The 14,918-nt window shown below is 41.7% G+C and overlaps 1 protein-coding gene across 1 annotated transcript in view; it reads right to left on the bottom strand.

Annotated features, from left to right (window-relative positions):
• Positions 1-13,082, bottom strand: part of LOC145409018 (uncharacterized) — a 15,764-nt gene extending 2,682 nt beyond the window's left edge. Inside the window, exons 1-2 of the mRNA XM_080279587.1 lie at positions 12,951-13,082; positions 6,002-6,236 (exon numbers count right to left, since the gene is read on the bottom strand). Of these exons, the coding sequence (XP_080135713.1) occupies positions 6,002-6,236; positions 12,951-13,038 (323 nt within the window). The 5' untranslated portion in view covers positions 13,039-13,082. The remainder of the gene's footprint in view (positions 1-6,001; positions 6,237-12,950) is intronic.
• Positions 13,083-14,918: the final 1,836 nt, after the last annotated feature.

The raw sequence follows: 14,918 nt of genomic DNA, 5'->3' as shown, positions 1-14,918 counted from the left end.
TAAAGGTGAAGGAAAATATAGGCAAGCACTCACATATCAAGTGGGTGAATGATAGTCGTCAACAACTACGGTACCACTACAGGGATGGGTGAAATGATGTTATTTTGAAAAACAGTCGATAGGAGGTCAGGGTCCCAAGGCAAGGTGAAAGGTTTGGTCATTTAATCTTAAACAGTTTTGTTTCGGTCTGGATGTATGATGGAGGAAGGTTTGAAGGTTAGCCATGGAAGATTTTTTTTTTATATATATAACTTTCAGAGCAGTAAATTAAAGGACAAGGTCATGTGACAAAGACAACTTACATGCTGTTGATCCGATTTGAACCAAACTTGGTAACTGTTAAGGGTTATGTATGGGGGCGGAGGATGAAGGAGACAGTAGCTTTTGAGTGTAATCAGTCAAAGGTCAGTCGCATAAGGAAGAGTGAAATATTCGACCATGAAACCCATCCCTGTGATCAGTGTGCATCTGTCAAGACTTGGCACGCTGCTCATCACTTTCCAAGCATGGTGATGTATCACTCTATAAACGGTAAATTAAAAGTAACGAGGGTGTTTGGTTCATCACATCTCCAGTATTATTTACCAACATTTTTGCATTATTATACTTCAAAATCACAGGTGATCACTGATTATATGGACGGGCCGTAACACCGATTGTATGGGGCGGGGCTGTGCTGTCTGGGAGATTCTTAATATTTGTTTATTAATATAAAATTTATTTTCTTGTCTTCTGAAAGCCAGTATTGAAATACCCAGAGACGACAAGAGCTCAACTAAACATCTTGTATTTTTACACACGCTCTTGCGATAGCTAGGTGGGTGTTACGTTTTGCTCGACACGTGCCTGTGTGCGTGTGTGTGTGTGTGTGTGTGTGTGTGTGTGTGTGTGTGTGTGTGTGTGTGTGTGTGTATGTGTGTGTGTGTGTGTGTGTGTGTGTGTGTGTGTGTGTGTGTGTGTGTGTGTGTGTGTATGTTTGTGTGTGTGTGTGTGTGTGTCATTGTCTGTGAACACTGTAACACTCGCAGTTTTGATCTGATTTTAACAAAATTTGGTAGAAGGGTTGTGAGCCAGCCGCGGGATTAAAGCAATATTTTTGGCGGCAGTACATCTAAGGTCAAATTCACATGGCAGTGTCAAATTTCAACCCGTGGAAATCGTTAACAACACAAAAAATCCTTTTTAAAAATCCTTAAAAAAGCATGATTTTATAATTCTTCCCTCTATCATGCTTCAACATTTGATACTTTTGATCTCTACTTATCAATTCCCATCCATAGATGGGAAAAATCATGATGATGATGATGAAAAACAAATATCCTGTATTGCGATAAGATTTACTGAATATTAAAGGCCTGGTATGAATACCGTGGCAAAACTGTATAATTTAATCACAGCTTCTTTTCCTTCGGTTCATATAAACACATGATATCTTCTCAAACTTCATTTTGATCGTCATATAGCTGCAGTTGTCAACAGTGGTGTTTCTCAACGTTTGTGCATTCACCTGGCATCTTCCTGTCACTCATCATCAGTGTTCTCACACGCATCAGATCAGAGGACAGGTTGATGTCAACTCATGCATAATGTGAGGCGTCTTTTGGGCAGAACATATTCGCCATGCGGTAAGTCTACAGCATCTAAATGAGGCCAATGAGTTCTCTGTTTAATTCTGACCTCCACTAAACGATTATAGCTATTTACCCACATTAAGATCTGCGGGTTTTAATGGGATAAGTAGTTATCTCAATAGAGTACATCTCACTGAAACCAATGTGTGTCCTGTTACCTTATTCCGATGGAGTTAAGGCGAGAACGCCTTCAACACATTTATATCCTTTTTTATTTCTTTGTTCTTTTTTTTTTTTTTTTTTTTTTTTTGGTCCAACTGTCGACTGAAATAACTAAGCTGATATTTTTTGGTTCTCATTATACTAAACTTCGTAATTACAGGCTTTATTTTACAGTTTTATGACCACCACTCAGAAAGGGGTCAGTATCAAGGTTAGCAGCCCTCGAGGAGTGAAGAAGTAAATCATTTATTCCTTCTTTGAACACACACACACACACACACACACACACACACACACACACACACACACAAATCCTGTACTGCTGTCTTAAGGCTGATGCTGTCAGTAATTTCCTGTTAAATGTGTTCATTATGTGTTTCACGATGGACAGAACACTTATCTTTTACCTCTGTATTGTTTTATTTTGATACAGTGCTTTATGGAAGACCACTGTTTTATCTAACAATTAATTTTAGTACAAAAATACTGAATGAAAGTTAAATGCTTTTATTCTACATCACTCCACTTTAATTTCGTACAACCTGGTGACATATTTATTGCTTTACTCTTGCTGTCTCCAGACAAGTTCATTCTGTTTAGGAGATACTTTTTAAAACTGGAATATTTAGATAGATCCTTCATTAACCCCTCCAAGTTTTTAAATTTCCTTGGTGCTACTGCTAGCAACAAGGATAAAAAGAAGTATATGTTTATCCGTCATAGGTCCAGTGGAGGGGTGGCGTGGTCCTGACAGTCCAGTGATATATAATTATGTGGAGCGACATTTTTATTTTTTATATAGATAATGAATGGAGGAAGGAAAAACAAAGGAAAAAAACTAAGTCCATGTGCGTAAGGGCATCCTCCATTCATAAAATATTTATAACAACTGGATTGAATGAATTGAAGTGGATTAAATGTTTAGGGAAGCAAACTTCAGGAAGTGAATTCCAGAGAGAGTAGTAGTGTTACAGTAGCATTCTAGATACAGTAGCATTCTACTCAATATTTCTTACAATCTGTTACATTTATTAAATATTACGTGTGGTGATGGTGATGGTGAGGTATTCCTTTTTCACTTGGTGGCACGGATATAGTTGCCCGTTTCTCCAAACATACCTCATTCAATTTCCTCCCCCATCCTTCGAAAGAAGGATGTTGGACTGCACTGCAGGAGACGGGCAATATCAACCTGCAGTCCACCTTGTTCACGTCCCATTATACTACTACTGCTACTATTATTATTGCCATGACTTATTAAACAGTATTATTTAAAATATTGAGTCATACCTGAGAAGAAAATCATCCCATTATTTTACATCGTACATTAAAACCTCTTCAGTGTGGTGGACAGATTTAATTTCATTCACTCCTACCTTCAGACGATTATAGCCTACTTATTGTAGAGGAGACTTTCCTGAACTAATTGGTTTGATTTAGTAGTGCACTGATCCTAGTTACAACAAAATGTATCTCAAATAAGTAAAAAACATTGCCTGGAGGTAGGAAGGCTTTAAAAGTAAGTTACGTGCTTCAAAAAGTCAGACTTTGCAGCTCTTCCTGCTGTACGAGTGTGTTAACATTTCTCCCCTACAGACTGTTGTTCTGTGTATGTTGAATTTGAGTTGTTAGACAATTGCCTTGCCATTGCTGCAATATCAGCTGCCTGATTTGCCAATGCATCAGCTGCTGTTTTTGCTTCTTCTTTGCTCATTTTACTTCGATTGGCTCTAAGATTCTTCATTTCCTCTTGTAAGGCGTGTAGTTGTGCTCTGAGGTTAAGCTGATTTCATTCACCATGTAAACAGCTGCATATGTGGTTCCAGCTATTTCCCCGATGCGTATGGAGTTTACCAGCTACCCTTCGTAGTGTGGCGCTGTTCTGGCTGGAACCGTAGAAGTCCTGCCATAAATGCTCCACGCTTTGTCCTTTGTACCGTTGGTCCTGCCTCGCCGTCTGGGAGAAACGACCCATTCTCCAGTGGTATGATATCTGCCCTCCTCTTCCTCGGCGCTGAAAGGACAAGACATTTTATTATATATATATATATATATATATATATATATATATATATATATATATATATATATATATATATATATATATATATAATTTGTTTATTTATAGATAGATAGATAGATATATGCACGGTATGTATATATGTATATGTATATTACATATTATACAATACATATAGATAGATAGATAGATAGATAGATAGATATGTATGTATGTATAGATAGACAGATAGATAGATAGATATATGCAGATTAACCACATGACAAATTAAAGACACTAACTCCTTTCGCATATTACATGTTCAGACAGAGTTACACAGAGACAGCAAAGAAGGGCACGTGTAACAAAGTGGGACCTGACTTGGTCTGGTATGAGTGCGATGATCCTACCACCCTCTCATCTCCCTCACTTCGGCTGAACTGACGCCCTGAACCGTACCAAGCCTAAACAAAGAATGTTGGCCTGTGAGGTACCGCTTTGTAATTCTGGTAGAGTTGTTACATTTATAATGTCCATAGCTCATATTTTCATTATTCTAATATGTGTCAAATTAAGAATTATGCAGGTACATTCCTTTCATCGAAGCTCTATGGCCTTGTACAGATTTTAGAGCCTGCATAATCAGTGTGTTGGAATAAGTTACTACACTGCTGGACTGGCCTTACACCATACTTATGTTGTGATGTCTTGGTTTGTGTTTTCCAGGTTGTCCTTTGTAAAATGTATTATAGTCCTTGCATGAATTTTTATACGCAACGCCTGAATTGCTTGATGGGCTTTTGTTGACGATGCATTTTTTCTAATGGTGTTTTCAGTCTTCAAAGCTAAAGGACGAACAGCGATTTGCATAAGAATAATCAACCTAGCATAAGAATAATATGAAATACTATGCCACAGTAGCACACTCATAAATTCCTATTTTACATCCACTAGATCGTATTTCATATATTTTAGGGAAGGGAGGGATTAACAGGATAATAATTGAAGAATGAAAAAATGTAAAAACAGGATTAATCTACTACAGTGCGTTTTTTTTTTTTTTTTTTATTCTAAATGTTTTTCCCATTCATCCCTCCCAACACTAAAATATAGATAATACAACCTTGTGGATGTAAAATGAATTAATGATTGTTATGTAGTTGGCACAGTATTTTTAAATTATTTTTATGATGGGTTGTTCTTCCTTTAGTCTGATGATGCCAGATGTGACTGACAACCTTGCAGAGCAAAGGCAATCCCTTCCCTCTAAGTGTGTGTATTACTGCCCTGCACAATATGCTGTCTACAAGATGAGTAACTCTCTCTCTCTCTCTCTCTCTCTCTCTCTCTCTTTCTCTCTCTCTCTCTCTCTCTCTCTCTCTCTCTCTCATGTATATTTATGTACATATATACATATATTTATTTATACAGATAGATAGATAGATAGATAGATTAATGGAGACAGATAACTAGACAGATGTACATTTTAGGCCTGTGGTCCTTTAAGATGGATGGAACTAGGCATTTCCAAAGTTAACAGACGGGAGAACCCCAGTGTTCGGACCTATGAACTTTATGAATGTGTGCTGATGAGCGAAGTTCACTTCCTGCAGCACCTTGCACACAGCAACCTTAGGATATATATATATATATATATATATATATATATATATATATATATATATATATTATCCAGACAACTCTTCCCGCATAATAAAGAGGTTAGGTAGGGTCAAGCGAAGAAGTAAGAATAATACAGAAAGAGAACCAACGTAAAGTCTTGCCAGTGACTCACTCTTCAGGCTAGGAATCCTGACTCCACCCCACGGGCATAAACATCCACACTTTCACGCTTCGTAGTACTCGTACGTATCAGCGGGAGTCAGTCCGACGATTATCACATCACCCAAATAAAGAGGAATCCAAAACCCTTGATATGGCCTCCTGCTTACAAAAGTCTTCCAACCATCTCGATCCGCTGGCAGTTCTCTTGCCTTATGATCCTCCACACATCACTTTCTTATACACATTACTATGGGCATTCATCCATCTTCTCCTCTAAGCACAGTATTCTGTCATGGCTCACATCTCTCTCTCTCTCTCTCTCTCTCTCTCTCTCTCTCTCTCTTTCTCTCTCTGATATCTATCTCGATAGATAGATAGATAGATACCGTAATTCTACAGTGTGTTGCAGTACAGAAACACTGACCTGTAATACTGTGGTGAGTAGGTGCCAAGATCCTGAATAATAAGCTGCACAGGTGGATCAATGACCAAAGTCCAGCCAGCCTCATCACCTGCCACCTCCACGTCCCCCAGGGATCTTCTTTCTGAGCCTGCCACCTCCATGTCATCCAAGGATGGCCCCCCAGAGCCCACCGTCTCCATGTCCACCAGGGGCAGCCCTCCAGAGCCTGCCACCTCTCCCGCTTGCCCACCAGAAGCTGCAAGGCGCCAGCACCAATGAGAAATGACACCGCTTTAACTAACATGGCCGAGTATTCATGGTACGTCAGTGATAATAACGCACAAGGTTGGTACTTTTTTTTTTTTTTTTTTTTTTTTATGTGTCTGACTCTGGGCAAAGGCTCAGGGCCTATTTCGTGGGGGCAGTTGCCTATCCCAAGGCCCAGTAGTCCTCCTACACCTCCACATGTCACCACTTCGGCGCTAACACCCACCGTCCATATTGAATACATGCTAGGGCTGTCTCATACAGGACTGGCGTGTATTGGTATTAGCGGGGTACTTTTATTTTTACGACATGTCGGCGGGTCATCTGTAGATCAGGAAAGTCTACGGCTTTGTGAAAGTGGCTCAACCCAACCGCTTCGTCGATACGCCGAGATCTCGTTCAAATTTAAACGTAATTTTCGCCCCAGCCGACGATCCAAGCTGCTCTACCGATTCAGCCACCGCTGAATCGGTAGAGAGGCGGCTTGCAGTCCTAATGGACCCAGGATCGAATCTCGGCTGGGGCAGGGAACAGTTTAAGGAATTGAATTTCCTAAAAGCAGACTTTCCTGATCTACCAGGTCATCAACATAAGTTCACAAACATATTCTTAAGGTGGTTCATAGTGGGGTCAGTATATGCGGTAAGTAGGTGTATGAAAGTGCATGGAGTGTGAAGGCTGAACAACCTGTTAAAGAGAAGCCATACAGCAACGAGGACAGAAATAGCGAAGATGAGGTTATGGAGAAATAGAGTTTTATTAGTGAGAGAAGAGGGGAAAAAGAAAGTATAGAAAAAGAAAGAAGAAGGAAAAAGTAGTTGGTATAAAGTGAAGAGAAAAAAAGACACCGTTTTGCTTGGAATGCAAGAGCGTCGTAGGTAGTGACTGGGACGGTAGTAATGGTGATCAGAGGTAGACAGTGGCGAAATATTGTTGGAAAAAAGTAAGCAATTAGACGCAGATAATATTCTCGGAGGCTGAGGAGGCTCCCTTGCACTTCCATAACTGTTTATTTCTGGTTATGCCACATTAATAGTACCATGTATGGTATTACCTCCGCAAAAGAGGTTGGACGGCGGTTATATTCACATGAGTCTGTTTGTCTGCTTGTGTACAAAGTATTCGAAAAACTTGTTATCGGATTTCAGTGAAATGTGGTGGATAGACAGGTAGTGGGCCAAGGAGGAGTAGTTTAGATTTACAGGTGGATTTAGATCCGAATGCAGGAATGCATAATAAATTTTATTTTCGTTAGGCAGAGATATGTGCTGTCTATATACAGTAGTCTCTCTATCAATCACATAGGCTTGCTCTCTCTCTCTCTCTCTCTCTCTCTTTATATATATATATATATATATATATATATATATATATATATATATATATATTTATGCGAGGAAGAAGGAACCAAAGGCTTGAGACTGGCAGTAACAGTTCCCTCCAAGAGAAAAAACAAAATACATAATAGAGCCAAATTCAAGATCCGATCATTTTGAGATGCCTGGACACACTACGTTGAAAAGACTGAGATCATAGTAGGACAGGAAATACAGACAGAGGGAGACAGTTCCAGGAGCTGACCTGTTGCATAAATGAAAGACTGGGAGTAACGGTTAACTCTTGCATTAGAAAAGCTGGACAGAAAAAGGATGATGAGTTCTGCCAGACGGGTGCTACGCGCCCGTCGTAGGTAGAGGAATGCAAGCAGACAGTTCAGAGGAGCAGAAAATGACCATTAAAGTAGCGATAGAAAAGAGATAAAGATGCAACAGTGCGGCGAAGAGACAGAGGTTGAAGGGAGGCTCAGTAAGAGGAGGAGAGTTAATGAGACGAAAAGCCTTTTGACTCCACCCTATTGAGAAGAGCCAAGTATGTGGGGAGCCCTCCCCCAGCCTCCCACACATGAGAGTTAAAATGTACTCACACAGGGGCGGATAAAACCCCTGTATAGAGTCAACAATTGTGCAGGGGTAAAGAAAGAGCGGAGTCGGCTTAGCACACCCAGTCTCTTGAAAGCAGATTTTACAAAAGATGTAATATGATCTTTCAAGATAAGTCCTATGCAAATGAAAACCCCAAGCATGTTCAAGGATGATGCAGGATTAAGCTGAATATTATTAAACATTAGTGGGTATACCTGTGGAAGATTTTGTCGGGTTGATAGGTGTAAGAACAGAGTCTTAGATTCATTAAAGCCAACCATATTACTTTTACCCCAGTCAGAGATATAAGCCAAGTCAGACATTAGGTGTGCCATAGCCTAATATATATATATATATATATATATATATATATATATATACATCCTTGCACCAAAATTTAGGTCAGTCTGCCTAACTAACACCAGTTTCTGTTATGGTTATCACAGGCCGTTTTCTACGTCCTACTACGATCTGAGACGGCAACACCCTTCCCTGTGTGGAGCTATGCCGGTTTGAGCCTTACTCTTGATGACACAGGAGGCTTCTTAAATACCGTTTAAACATCGGCAGAGTTTGCACGAATAACATACAGTACAAGAGGGCATTTAGATGTAATGTTCAGAAAAAAAAAAAAATCGGTTGTTTTGAGGTGCTAGGATGTCTCCAAAGACACTTTCGGTACGGCTCCATATGTCTCTCCGAATTTAATATTCAGATTTTGAACAGTGGTGGTAGTTTGAAGATTAATACTTGATCTATTGCTATATTCTTTGTTTTCAAGACAATTTTTAAGATCACTGGCATGACTTCAGTATACTGCAGAATAAAGATTAACCTTTGTTGAAATCACTCTCCATCATTTCTTTTGTCTGCAGGGTTGATTAAAGAGATCTGGTGACATAGAAGGGGATTTGAAGATGTATGATGGAATGTAAACCTGTAGGAAGTCGCTATGGAATCACCAAAACTAATGAGAATACGGCCTAGTGTGGGCGTTCCTTAACCTTTTCCGACCTCAGCACCCCCTGCAGTAAGGCCGCACAGTCCGGCACCCCCTTACATCTGGTTGCTGGGACTACAGTTGCTACACTGCTACAGTAACAACACTACTATAAGAACAAAGTAAAGTGAACTACTCCTTGACTATTTTATACATTCTCCAACAGTAAAATATCAACTAAGCAAAACCAACATATGTTGCATTTTCCAGCAACCAATATATGTTGCATATTCCAGCACCCCCTAAAATTGACTTCAGCACCCCCTGGGGTGCTTGCACCCCAGATTAAGAAACGCTGTGTTAGAAGAAGCAGCCTTATAATTGATGTTTGTCGAGTGCATGGTGTCATTAAGGCATACAATCATTCACTGAGTTACAGCTTTTCCCTAAAACATGATACGCAAAGGTGATGTACCCTGGTTTCCAACTGTACTGCTGGATGACGAGGAAGAACGTGGGGAAATAAACCTTGTCCAAGAATCTGATCAGGCCGAGACCGAACCTGACTTTTTCCATTTGTTTGTTGATGGAATGTTACACCTGCTGACTACAGAATGCGAGTTACGGTTAGGTGTCGAAGCATTGGCACTGAGGCATATTCAATGTTGAACTAACCTTACTCCTGGATGGAGGAAAGTCTATCTATCAATCTATCTATAGCCCGACTCCCTAATCCCGCAAAGGGTGGCCGCAGACAAAACGCCTCCAAGTCGCTCTGTTCCCACCATTTGACTACTCTCCCCCCAACTCACCCCCCCTCCCTCATATACCTCTCAACTCCATCCCTCTACCTCATCGGTCTACCCCTTCCTCTCCCTCCCTCCACCTCACCTACATACACCCTCTTAGTCAGTCTTTCATTCTCCATTCTCTTCACATGTCCAAACCACCTCAATGTATTTCTCCTAATCTTCTCAACCACATCCACATCCACCCCACAACGTTCCTTCACTTCTCCATTCGTCAACCTGTCCCTCCACGTCACTCCACACGCTCCTCTTAAGTAACTCATTTCCACTGTTCCCCTCTTTGCAAGGTCCACGCCTTCTGCTTCTATAAGTCAGGGTAGGGATCACAGTACTATCATGCAGTGACTTCTTAACTTCCATACTCACCCTCCCCTATTTCTCATCACTGCTTTCAGTGTACCAACAACCTTCCTTCCTTGCTGTACCCTTTCTCACGCACTTCGTCCCCCAAAGTTCCATCCTTACTCATCACACTACCCATGTACTCTGAATGCACCTCACATTCTCCATATCCTCACCATCCAACCTCACTCGTACACTCTCTAGACTTCTATTCCTCTCAAACACCATATTATAACTTTATACTTTTGTTTACATTAACTTTCAGATTCCTCTTCCTACACACTGTCCCAAATTTATTCACCAAACCTTGCAACTCCCATTCATCTTCACTCAACAATACTGTATCATCAGCAAACAGCAACACCAGAATCTTCCAAATCTCACCCTCATTCATTAGAGCCACCCCCACATCCACTGCCCTACCTTGCACCTCCTTTACAACCCCAACAATGTATATGTTAAACAGCAATGGAGACCTCACACAACCCTGTTTCAGTCCCACATTGAGATCAAAGAACTCACTCAGCTCACCATCCACAGCACCGTAGCCCTAGCCCCTTCGTACGTACTCTTCACAGCACTCAACAATTTCCCCTCCACTCCATATATTCTTAATACCTTCCACATACCTTGCCTATCTATTCTGTCATAAGCTTTCTCCAAGTCCATGATGGCAGCATACACATTCCTTTCCTTCTCTAGATACTTCTCCACTAAACATCTTAGAATAAATATCTGATCTACACACCCTTTTCCCTTCCTAAATCCCCCTTGTTCTTCTCCAACTAGCTCCTCTGTCATATGCCTAACCCTATCAATGAGTATTCTACCATATATTTTACCAGCAACACTAAGAAGGCAAATACCCCTATAGTTACCACATACTTCTCTCTCCCCTTTTCCTTTGTATAAAGGAACAATTATACCTGATTTCCAGTCCTTTGGAACCCTTCCCTCTTCCCAAGCCAATCTACACAACTTCCATATCCACTCCACAACAATCTCACCCCCATACCTAAGCATTTAACCACACACTCCATCAATTCCTGGGGCCTTTCCCAACTAAATCTTCTTCATCGCTTCCACTACTTCCGCCCTACTGATCTCTTCCTCCCTCCTCTCATCTCTTCTTCTCCCAGCCATTCCCCAACCACTTATACTCGCACTGCTCTCACTTTCTACATTCAAGAAATCCTCAAAGTGCTCCTTCCATCTCCTCAATTTCTCTCTCTTCTCCACCAACAATCTATTATTTCTATCTTTCACTCACCTACTATTTCCCCTTTCACACTGCCTTAATTTCTTTACCTCCTTCCAAAACAATTTCTTAATCTCCCTCCATTTCACACTCAGATTCCTCCCAAACTCTTCATCCACTTTCTTCTTACTCTCCTTCACCAGTCTCTTAACCTCCCTTCTCCTGCTCACATATACCTCTCTCTTCTCTCTCTCATCTTCTCCCCTACCTCTACTCGCTAACCATTCACTATATGCCTTTTTCTTTTGTTCCACAGCTCGTTTCACCTCATCATTCCACCATACTGTCCCTTGCACACCCTTGCATCTCCTCCTCACTCCACAAACCGCCTGACACACTGCGCCTATCTCTTCCGTGAATATCTTACATAGGTCTTCCACCCCTTCCATCTGCTCTAGCTCATACCTTCCCAATCTTTCTTTCACTATGCTCTTATACTCTGTCATTTTCTCACTATCTTGCAAATTCTCCACTCTTCTTCACAGGGAGCTGCTTCCTCCTGTCTTCTCCCCTTCTGTCTCCTCAACCACTTTCTTTGCAGCTCTACTCTTGGCCATCACTAAGTGATGGTCCGAGACTCCATTCCCCCACCCCTCTCCACACTCTTTGCATCCAACACTTGTCTTCTCATTCGCTCATCCACACACACGTAGTCTATACCATTGCCTTTCGTTCAACAAGTTCACCATCCATCCCTCCTCATTACTCTCCATGTATACCGGTCAGGATCATCTTACCATGACGAAAGTAGGTGCTGGCTATTGCCAACCCCTGCGCCACAAGCACAGATGTCCACCAAAGCACTACCATTCCCATCTACTTCAGCTGGCACACCCCACTGACCAACCACTCCATCCACTCGTACATTCCCAACTTTGCCATTCATGTCTCCAATCAACAGCACTCTCTCGCTCCTCTCAAACTTGTCAATACATGCTTCTACTCTCGCCCAAAACTCATCTTTCACTCTTGCCACTCGATCCTCTGTCGGGGCATACACACATACAGTCGCCCACGCTTGTATACCTACTTTCATCCTCACCCATCCAATCCTTGCACCCTTGCACCCACTGTTCCATACTCTCTTATATTCTCCTTCCACTTCTTGCTTATCATCAGACATACTCTCTCTCTTGCCCTCTCATTCTCATTGACTCCCGCACATATACCTAAACCATATTCCCATTCTCTCACCCTTTCACATTTCCAAGTCATAGCCAAATTTTTATACTAAACAATGATCTGTGGTGGTAGTTTGAAGCTTTGTTTGACTGGAAGAGGAAAAATTCACTGTGAAACTGTTACTCGTGTGAGGTAGAAAATCTTCTAAGCATTGACAACAAGTCTGTTTTTGGTGTGAAATCCTGTCAATGACTTCCTACGAGCCACGGGTAAGAGTCTGGGGCACAAAATAACCAATAAACCAACATACGTGTGCGGGGTGCAGCAGTGAAGGCTAACACAGAGGGAAGATCCATCACCGACACCACCACCACCAGTAACGTCAGGCAGCTTCGCATCTTGCTTCGCCGGGACCTTATTTGTCACAGTCAGTCGTGTGGAGTAGCGCCAACGAGTTTGTGAGGCTTGGACGTCCATCCACCTCATTATATAGTCGCTGAGACGTTCACGGGCACGGGGTAGTTGTGGGGTGGGGAGTGCCAGGGTGAGAGAGGAGCAGTATTGTAATGATGAAGGGTGGGATGGTCGGGTGATAGAGGGGAGGGGTGGTATTAGTAGTATGGGAGGGGGGACTGGGAAGTGGAAGGGTAGGCAAGGAGAGAAGTGGTACTTGCAGAGGGAGCAATAGTCGAGGGAGGTGGGAGTGGACCGGTCAGGCAGGGAAGGGGACGTAATGTACTAGGTGGGACATTGGTATTTGGGGAGGAATGGAATGGCATTATAAGATGCGTCATTGAAAGGGGAGGCATTGTACTGGTGGATGGGAGGTGGGGTTGCGAAGAAGGGTAGTGAAAATTTGTCATATCCATTGCTAGTCTTACAAAGCTTTATATTAATTTGAAATGACAGAAAGCAGATGACTACTTGTTCATTACTAACATACTAAACTCAAAATAAAATCACTTTCATAGTTATCACTGAACTTTTTTCATAGTTATCAATGAATTTTCATAACTCCTTGCTTACTACGACAACTGTTATATGAACTCCTTCAGGTATATGATATAATGGATAAACTCACCTAATAGTGGCTGATGTTGATAGTGCTGACCCATACTGGTATCTGAGAATACTGCATGACACAATTACTTGTGCTGCATACACAGTATATTGTATGTTAATGGATTAATGACTGGTGCACGGCAAAGGTAAAGGTGGGGGCAGACGCCATGAGGTGCTTAGCCGCAGTGCCTATCCTCGTAACTTGGCCTTTGAGTCTGTGGCGGGTTTTTCACCCCATATCCTGGGATACAAGGCCACTGCATCATCCAGCTTACCACAGTTACCTCCCGTAGGTGTTGCCCTTGGACCAAGGTACTAATTTTTCCTACAATCGCATAAAAGGTGGATGGACACCCGACTCAAGCGCCGCCAACATATTCCGCTGTCATAAAAATATAGTAGGTATAACGCTTGTTTGAGCACCGTCTGTGCTCGTAATTACTGCCATTTAAGTGTTGCATTGTAGCAGTGTGGACATCCCTACATGCGTGTTTTGGCATCGCAGAGTAGTTTATTTCAGAATATTTTGTTGTAAACTCTACTGTGCAGTGAAATCATGGGACAGTCGAATCTGACGGCTTCCTTACATCCCTAGAACCTGCTTTATTTCTCCTTCTCCGCATAGGATGACATCCTCCTCCAGTAAACAACCTCCATTCCACTTTAGCTTGGTAAAAAAAGAAAAAAAGAAATATGACATCTTATTTCACTGCCGCGCTGTAACAAAAATTTGCCATAGGAATATGTATAGCAAGAATCGGCGCTCCATAAAGTACGTAAGGCCGCAGCAATGTAGTTTTCCGAAACTGAGATCAGTGAAACAAGTTACAAAATGAAAATTTCCAGCAGGTCATGGCGAATGAAATACAAAAGATTTTTTTTAATACTTGATATCATCTAATCAACAGTGACTGTAAACAAAGTGCTGGATCTCGGAAAGTTTTAATTACAGTATGTGATCTGTCTATCATGATACATAATCGAGTCCTTTTTTCCTCCAGTGTGGGCATAGGGGCCTGGGGAAAGAGTTGTCAGCTCCGACATTTAAGGCAAGACGACCAGTCTCACTCGCTTGTGAGTGGCTAAACCCCAATCATTTCCCGGATGTACAGTAAGCGTCTGCGGCCCCCATCTGGTTGGAGCACTTTGATCCATAAAAACAACAGTTGTCATTAGGTTATATGCGTACCACCGAGCGTTGTAACTTGTTTCATGG

Source organism: Coenobita brevimanus, chromosome 79 (assembly GCF_032717465.1).
Source record: "Coenobita brevimanus isolate Jiangsu-jjx chromosome 79, ASM3271746v2, whole genome shotgun sequence".
NCBI lineage: Eukaryota > Metazoa > Arthropoda > Malacostraca > Decapoda > Coenobitidae > Coenobita > Coenobita brevimanus.
This window is presented reverse-complemented; position numbering and strand designations above follow the sequence as displayed.